Source organism: Salarias fasciatus, chromosome 15 (assembly GCF_902148845.1).
Source record: "Salarias fasciatus chromosome 15, fSalaFa1.1, whole genome shotgun sequence".
Lineage (NCBI taxonomy): Eukaryota > Metazoa > Chordata > Actinopteri > Blenniiformes > Blenniidae > Salarias > Salarias fasciatus.
In genome coordinates this window covers 11,404,990-11,414,291 of record NC_043759.1, presented here as the reverse complement: position 1 = coordinate 11,414,291, position 9,302 = coordinate 11,404,990, and the positions used below count along the sequence as shown (strand labels likewise).

At 45.3% G+C, this 9,302-nt stretch overlaps 1 protein-coding gene across 5 annotated transcripts in view; it reads left to right on the top strand.

Annotated features, from left to right (window-relative positions):
• The first annotated feature begins 8,404 nt into the window (after window positions 1-8,404).
• Window positions 8,405-9,302, top strand: part of sash1a (SAM and SH3 domain containing 1a) — a 141,681-nt gene continuing 140,783 nt past the window's right edge. For all 5 annotated transcript variants that reach the window (XM_030110924.1, XM_030110928.1, XM_030110927.1 and 2 more), the window contains exon 1: window positions 8,405-9,147. In XM_030110924.1, the coding sequence (XP_029966784.1) occupies window positions 8,647-9,147 (501 nt within the window). In that variant the 5' untranslated portion in view covers window positions 8,405-8,646. The remainder of the gene's footprint in view (window positions 9,148-9,302) is intronic.

Here is a 9,302-nt window from a genome sequence, read left to right as displayed (position 1 = left end):
GTGAGATTGCAACAGAGGCTCTTTGAAGAGTGTTATCTGCAACAAAAGCCTTGTTATGCTCGCTTGTTGTAAATACTTCTGGAAAAAAAAATGTTCAGCACTCCTCCCATGTTCCTTCTGCAGCAGCATGCACGCCCACCAGAATTATCAATATTTAACTATTTGTTTACTTTAGATGAAATACTGAAGTATGTTTTTCCCCTTGGCTTCAGGAATTGTTCAGTAATTCATCAGAACTAGTTAATTTATCACACGATGGGCGCCAAATTTGCAGAGGTTTGTGTTAAATGGAAACTTCTGGGTAATTCCCAGGCTGTTGTGTGTTGCTCAATGACAGCTCATAATAAATAAAGTACTTGCGTGGCTCTGGGTTGTTTCAGAGGATGAGGTGGAGTTCTCCATCATTTATGAAGTGTAATTAATGTGGCCACCCAGAGAAAGACATTTTAAAGCTGCTGAACTGCCAAAATTACTATTTGTGTTTATTTTCAAAGAATGAGCGCACAAAAAAACTACCATATGGTGCATATGGTACCATGTGATCAGATTGTCTAATTAAAAAAAAAAAACTTGATAAGAACACTTAGTTATCTCCAGGATGTTGAGTCCTGCACCTCTGAATTGTCACTCCTCTTCATCTAGAATCAAGCGAAGGGTTAACGACCCATGACCTCTCAAATTCACCACAAAATGCAAACACTCTCAACATCAGGACAGTTTGCGGTTCATAAAAATCAGCACAGTTCTTCGAGCAATATTCACTCAACCGATAAAACTAAAATAAACCAAAACAGTGGAGAGAGAGAGAAAAAAAAAAAGTGTGTGGTTAAAAAGCGTGGCTCGCAGCCCAAAGAAAAGCCACAACATCTGTCAAACAAGCGGTTTTGTTAGGGCTCAGGCACTCATGCCTGCCAAGTGGAATGGGTACACCAGCATGTTTGGGTAGTTTTACTGCTGATGTTAGTGGGACAGTGTTGCTAAACATATCGCTGAAGCACCCGGAGACCTTTTGGTAGTGCTTCAGGGGCATCTTATTACAGTTTGTCCTTTGGATCTTTTCTGTGACAGATTTATGCCTTTATAAAACTAATTCTTGACCCTGTACGTGTTTTTGCTACTCACTGTTCTGTCCGTCAATCTTTCCCACCGTGACTTCATGATGCCAACCAGTTTCTGTCAGAGCAGCATTGAGGGGTTTGTTCTTTCTTGGTTTTCCTCTTCCTCCTCCTCCTCCTCCTCCTCCGTCGTCATCTGCCTGAGGTACCTGCCTGGCAGGGGGCATCGTTCTTCATGCATTTCTGTTTCATCCTCGATCACGGCTGTAATAATCCCCCCAATCCTCTTTTCTGCCGGAGCTTCAGCAGTCAGAGGTTGCAGGCTCAGCCTACACAGACGTGGGTTAGTATTGTAAGTCGTTCAACAACACGTCCAAGGCCAAAACAAACAGCAAAACAAGCCACTGCAGTTGTATTATAGTCTTATCTCTAGGAAATTTGTCGTTTATTTGTCTTCACAAAGACCATCTTTCATTTTCATTTCAAATGTCACAAAAAATGTTAATTGAATGTGTCTACAGCAGTGTCACAACAATCAGAGTGAAGTCAGCCACCAGAAAGTTGTTTATGGTGACACTTTTGAAACATATTTAAGTATTCTTAAAAAGACTCTTCTTTGTTTTCTTTGAGATTGACGTAAAAACATGAACAGAACGGATGACCTGATCTTCCGGACGCCAGGCTCATAGTGAGACATTGCATCTTATTGATTTGTCATTTCCTTGTTGGGGAAATCATTTGGCCGATGATGGAATCCTTCGCCACGGCCATCATTGTCACTTACAATAACCCCTGGATCTTTTTCTCTTTCCATCCATCTTCTTTGTCACGCCGCAGGAATTAATACAGCGACTGGGCCTCGTGCTCAATAACCTATTTACTTTCTTTCATTTTTCACTTTGCTGTTCATATGTCACTGACCTACCTGTATGTGAAGCAAGGAGGAAAGACCCACAACCCATTCGTGACAACAGTTTCCATCAACTGCATTTAAAACCCATGGCCAGTGCGCCTTGCATCTAAATATATATCATCGTCCGTTATGAGCGATCTCTGTTGGCCTGGAGGATAGGTCAGACGCTCGGAGACCTTTTCATTAATATGACATGTTAACACATCCAGACCCGTGGCCATCGTCTCGCAATCCATTGAGACCAGATTTATTGTAGTGAGACTCCGCGGTCGCCTCGTCTAATTGCTCTTTTGTCCTCGGATCTCTTGAGGTGCAGATGCTGGAAAAGGGCGGATCCATGGCTCAGGAGGAGATATTTCACTCCGTGTAACAAAGCTCTGAATGGAAACGCCATGCTGACGCTATTCTGGTTTTATTTAGCATTTTTCAGGTTTTTATCTTGGCAGGAAGATCATAATTTCATGTCTCTGAAGGGATTTTAATCTAAATGACAAAAAAAGAAGTCACACACTCATATGAATATTTCTGCCATGATCAATCGTTTTTTTTTTGGGGGGGGGGGGGTTAGGGAAATTTTTCAACAGGCACCTGTTCAGACGTATGCATATTAGTTCATTTCTATTTCAATCACCCAGTTTTAATTAAGAAGGAAAATGAGGTCTGTGAAAGACAGAGCTAATCTTTATTAATTGGGCTTTCTGCACTGTTGCCTTGCTGAGGGAATTGTTAAAACCTTCTCTGAAGTCACGTGACGCTTCATTTATCATCGGCTGGAAACCTTTCCTGTGTTAGACGGAGCCCGGGGCACACACCCACACTCATCCACCTCCAGGCTGTCACACTCAAGGCATCTCTCAAGTCCTGGTCTGGGGCCAGGTACACTTTTCCACCTCTGTCTGCTTGTTTTTCATTGTCTCTTTGAATTCGATTACAAGTCTGGCACAATTCACCCGTCCCTCGCAATGAAGCAATCTCTCCTGAACGTTCGGGGCGGCGGTCGTCTCTCATTCGGCTGCCTGCTTTGGCAGTTGAACCTTATACCTCTGGGTGTCGTTGCGCTCGGAGGTTAGCTATAGATCACAAGGTGATGTGGCTTTGCTGGAAGGGCTCCCAGTCAATACCTGCTGTCACAGATCCTCAAGTACGTCTCGGGCCAGACTGTAACCCTTTCAGATTATACCTCAGTGTAATTAAAGTCAGCAGAGGAGAGCAAAGCAGGAGTTTGGTCGGTGTGGTCGAAGATAATGTGCAACTCAGAATCTACAGCTTGAAATCAACAGTATAATATGCAGAAATAAAAATTCGATATATGCATCATTGCGTTGCACATTTCAAATTGTTGCAAGCCATGTGTCAGAAATGTGCATATGTATATATATTCCTCTTGTGCCGCTGTGCTTGGCCCACTGCATGGCCTTGCATGCTAATTGTATGGACTCTAGTTAACTGTGATGGCATATCGGGGCAGTTCACAGGGGATTAAGTGGAGGCTCCCATGGGCAAGTCGATGCCCTTTGAGTCACCAGATCTTTTCTTCAGCTACCTCTGCTGCTGCAGCTCGGGTCACAGGTCTTCTGGGTCTTATTAAAGTATTGCCAAAGGCAATAACGGGAGTCATATTGCCTGATAATACTCTCTTTGGTAGAGCCTGGGTCTCTATGATAACAGCTTAAGACTCCAAAACCACGGCCGCATTCCCCTGAGTTTCTGTTTGGAGGAATGTTTTGCTTTTTTCCTCGTTTTGCCGGGCCTTCTATTTTGAACACAGTTAAACTCAAAGAAGCTTTGTGTAAGCACAGTGTTTGAAGACAGTCTGACCCATTTACAGAAAATGAATGTATTACCTGTTATGAAAAGGGCTTTCTTTTTGTGTATGCCCAAATGTGTTCAGCTCATTAGCCTGCCATGTGACTTTTTAATTCTTGGCTCCCATAATACAATTAATTTTAAGTGGTGGTTTGTAACACCAGCGATTTTAATTAGCAGCACATTTTATTATCGCGGTTCTCTGCACTTGTACTGCACAAACTTCATCTCTTTTATGTGCTTTTTCTGTTTTGTTCCCCGGGATAGGCTTTCGGCTATTAACGTATATTGTGGGTGTAAAACCAGGTTGTGAGGGAATTAAACAGGATGCCAAAGACTTTCTGTTCCATTCAGAGTCAATAAGAACAAAAATCTGTAGCACTGTCTCCTACCCCCTCCACATTCAATGCTGCAGCCCTTCGTTTCGTCTTAAAATCGAGCTGAAATGCAGAGTTCCAGGTAGCGCTGAAAAGAAGACGGCTTGCTTTCAGGCTGTGTTCCACTCAGGGTAATCACCAGTGTCTGATCGGAGATCAATCCGTCACCGCCTGCAGCTCTTATTGAACCGGGCCGCAGGAGAAGTTAAGATGCTGTCTCCCGCTGCAACTCAAGCCAGCGGGTCTGATTGACGAGATCAGGTTTATTTCTCCAACGGGAACATGGCCGACCGACCGCTTCCCTCGGCCGTGGTGACTGGCAGGTGTCTGTCGCCGATGTGTTTAGATATGCAGTCCTCACATTAAGCCTGAGCGGCGGCTCCCCTCTTCCTCCCCCTCCCAGCACCTGCAGATGTTTAGGTTGACGGTGAGCCGCCGGCCAGGGTGGCAGCTGGTCCCCGACGCGCTTCCTTCACCTCTGCTCTCCGGAGACGCCGGCCCAGCCAGCCGCTTGTAATTAAAAGGGCATAAAGACAGATCAAGCTATTTCCTTCTCCCTCCGTTTTGAATTCCAGCAGGCTGGAAAAGAATCCAGCCGATGCCCGAGCCCTCCGTCCTCCAGGGGACGATCCCTCATTTTTAGGTCTGCAAAAAGTAGTTCAGTTTTAGCCCTTAATTGCATCCCAAGACAGTAAACAACGCAGATTTACTGCTGGTTTTATTCCGGTTCACCACAAAACTACTAATCATCATAATTCTCCTGAAGATTTTTTTTTATCTTAATCATAAATCGGTTTGTGTTTTTATCTCCAATCCTGAGAGTTTGGTTTTCTATCATGCCAAAACATATTTTCAGTCTCTACTAAACTGCTTGCTGTTCTTGATGAAAGCAAATACGATTTTGGATTAATCTGACAATTCCAATCAACTTCTGAAAAGAAAATAACAATTGAAAAGAAACACAGCTGTAATGATTCTGACACAGCCACAGATCCCTTATGAAATACACTTATATTTACATTTAGGACAAGTCACTGTATATTCTTATGCTTCACAAAAACCAAAAAACTTGGGTTTTAAGCAGTGAAAACAGAAATGTCTTATAGCAAATAACTGACATTCAATTTGAAGCATGCACTTGCACTTTCTCTTGTTCCTCCGTGGCTGTGTTGCCAGCAGAAGAGTCTACATATCTATCAGGGGCTGACTGATAGCCACCCCTGAAAGCCTTGACCTAGAAACCAACATCCGTGACCTTCGTGGTGCTTCAGCGTTTAGGTGGACAGAAGCCATTCTCTGCTTCAAAGGATTTTAAAATTGAGGTCTCTAAAAGTGCAACCTAGACGTCTGAAGCCAAAGGCACCCGAAAATTTCACCCAGCAGATATCCTCCCCACTTTCCAATATACCCAGGTCTTCCTTGTCAGGGAGAAACAGAAGCCCCCGGTGCCAACTATTAGCATAGAAAAAGCCACTATTGTCCATCTACCAACCTGCTGGAGCTTTTGTTCTCTAAACCGTCTCCAGTCGCTCTCACAGCCTGCCTGTAGCAGCACCGATGTCGACGCGCTCTCTTGCTCACGCGCTCATACTGCTACCTATTTCAGATTTTTTTTCTCCCCCCCTTTTTTTTTTTTATTAAGCGATGGTTATTGAGGTGTTATTGATGTGGCAGCAGCTCTCTGGCTCCAGGGTGATACCGCTGCACTCAGTCGGGTGAACAATGGTTTTATTTCCTGAACAGAACATAGACTACCGTTTCTATTACACCGCCACGGTGTCGTAAAGTACAGTAGTAACTCCGCAATACTAAAAACCATTACCGCAGACTATATGGCAGTGCCTTAATGTGGTAAATGTGCTCAACAATCGGTAGATAAATCAGCTAGGTGTTTAGAGACTAAAGAAAAGGGTTACGTGATGAGGAACAGGAATGAAAAGGGCAAATATTTTTCTTTACACTGTGAGGCTGATTCATTCAGTGAATATAAGCATCCCTTCACATCTTCAGAAACCTGTTAGATCTGTATAATCAAGGGAAAAAAGTTTTATAGCTGTCTTTAAAGAGTCAGAAGTGAATTGGAAAGTGATTCTCTGTGATTGGTTAAACAAAAATTACAATACTTGATTTTGGAAATGAATGAATTCTCTGCAGATATTCATTCTGACCATTTCGTTCATGTAAATTTGTCACTGTCTGTGCAAAGCAGTCATAAAGTCGATGTACTTCTCCTGAATGAAAGCCACTGAGTAATATAATGGCCTGGCTTTACTGACAGTTCACTGGACTTGTGCGAGGGTTGCCACCCCTGCCTTTCTTGGACTTGCACTCTGGTTGCTCACGGTGTCCCGGGGCAGCAGAGTGGAAACACAGCAATCTTGGCACTGCCAGGGTGCGCTCTCAGTGCGTCCACCGTCGAGCACACCAGTCTCCCTGTTCCATCTGTCACTGTAGTCCCATAATCCCCTGCTCCTGTAACCAATCTAACGACATGTCTCTGCCCAAAACAGTGGGGAGGGTTGGAAAAAGCCTGGATAGGCCTGTGTTTACGGGGAATCGTAAAGGGTAATATGAGTATTTATTTAGCTTCTGTTAATCACCAAAGTTTTAAATCAGCAGTCAGTCTTCAGTCCCAGTGATCTGAGACATCACATGTTGAACACTTGTCTGTTCTTACTGTGGTAATGTCACTTTCTTTGTCTTTTATGAAGTCCGAACTGTGTGTGTGTTGTTGTCCAGTATTAAAAATTACCTTCTACATGTTTGGCTGCAATCGGTAAATGCTCTACAGAAGTAGACACAAGATGTACAAATGTCGGTGTAATCACTGTGACAGCAGACGGCCGGCAAATCACTGGAAATATCAACTCGCTTAAATCTGGTTGGACCGATATGAATGAGTTAAACTGGCAGACATATTACACTGACACTCTGACATGCTTTTTTTTTTTTTTTTTGGCATATATCTGAGATTACATTTCCAAAAGTGAGCTATTTGATATGCATTCTCACTCCTCGCTGACTGGTGTGTTTGTTCTCCAGACCTGCCGCATGTAATAATGGGCCACGGCAAATCACTTCCAGCTTAGCGCTGAGATAGTGATTGTATCAAACTGACCCCTAACAAGCTGTCAGCTCACATTTGATAAAGCATGCATCAGCACTGGTGAGCCCGGCACACATTTGGACAGAGCAGACAGGTCTTTTTCAAGCAGCGTGATTCCTCCTTAGCATCTCTTCCTCCTTAGTCACAGATTTTTACACAGAGTTTAACTTCTTGTTTCTTTCTAATGGTGACATCCAATAGTGCTGGATTCTGGCATTCAGAACACACACATACACACAAGATGTCAGTTCATGTCAATACTTGTAAAGATAGATAAGAAATATTAGCTTTCCCCCCCCCCCCAAGTTACATCAGACCCAGAGCTTCTGAAGTCTTCAGTTCCTCAGTCTCCACATAGAGGGCGCTCTGCGTGCTGAGAAGCCAAACCATGGAAATGCTGAATGAGTTAGTGAGAGAGTGTGTGTGTGAGAGAGAGAGAGAGAGAGAGAGAGAGAGAGCGAGAGAGGTGGGGAGGACAAAATCACATCGTAGGGGAGTAACGATGTCACACAATCCAGCAACAAGATTATCCGTGTGGACTGAGCGACGGGCTTTTACGCACGGCTTCTCGCTCCGGACCAACTTCGCGCGAGTCGGTGGCAACCTGGTGAGGCGCCGCGAGCTCTGAGCCCGACACAAGTTGGGAGAGGAGGAGAGAAAGGACTCGTATCACTATTTTTAAATGGACAGTGCCAGATTTGGGGGGGCGTGGACGGTGAAGGAGCAGCAGCAGCAGCAGCAGCAGCGAGCATGTTGGCTTCTGGCAGCGCCTCCGCTGTGGTGATGTGCCGGTGGCTGCGAGGACTCCACGGCGCGTAGACGGAGCGCAGACACCGGGCACCGTCAAGTCTCGGCTGCAGACTTTTGGTCATTTTCAAGCCGGTTTGGCTTTATTTTTTATTTTTTTGGATTTATGTCCTCCGTGTGGTGCGGAGTACCAGAGAGAAGGAGCAGAAACCGACAGAGGCTGCCGTGCGTAACGCGGGGAATCTAACCAGGCAGCTCTCACTTTGACACATCCTATTTGTTTTTTGTTTTTTTTAAGGACGCCTAATTATCCGGACTGGCCGCACATGGTGCACCAGCGTGGCACAAGAGATCGATGCTCCGATAGCGCGTCACGTGAAACTCGAGGAGTCTTTATGATTTCTCGGTATTGACAGGTGTTACAGTATTTCATCCAAACCCTGCTGGGTATGAGAACCAAACCTTCGCCATGGATTATCCACACATTCTTTTATAAGGTTGTTTTTGCGCAACACATATTTGTGGAGCCCACGCACATCTGACAGACCTTATAATGCGTTTGAAACGCAGGACGGGGGAGTAACATTTACTTTGGCGTCTTTTTTTTAAAAATAATTCTCGATTTGCCAAGAGCCAAAAAAAATGACAACCAACGGACCTGTCATCGTCTACGAGTGGCTGAAGACCCTCCAGCTCTCCCAGTATGTCGAATCTTTCGTGGATAACGGATACGACGATCTGGAGGTTTGCAAACAGATCGGAGACCCCGACCTCGATGCCATCGGCGTCTACGTCCCTCACCACCGGCAGAGGATCCACGACGCGGTGCGCAGGCTGAAGGAGGAAGCCAAGGAGACGGCCAGCGGGCTGTACTTCACCCTCGAGCCCATGTCGCCGGCGGCCGAGATCTACACCGGCCACATGTTGGAGTATGAGTCCAAACTGCGGGGATCCAAGTCCTGGACGGAGCCCAACAGTGACCGCGTCGGGCGCAACGGCGGGTACATGGGCGCGCAGAGGAACCTGACTCTGGGCAACAGGAGGGAGCTGCTGGTTTACCCCAAGCTGAAGCTGAAGATCATGATCAGGGATAAGCTCATCAGAGATGGCATCAACCTGGCCAGGCCGCCCTACTCTAATAAGGTAACCCTGATCACAGCGAAGGAAGCACAGAATACACACGAACTGATTGTCACTGTGCCACATCTGCACATCATAGTTTCAGAAAACACTCCTCCACTGTGGGGAAAGTCTAAACAGACTGATTTGCTCTGGTGGTTGTTTTTGCATGTTGGCAC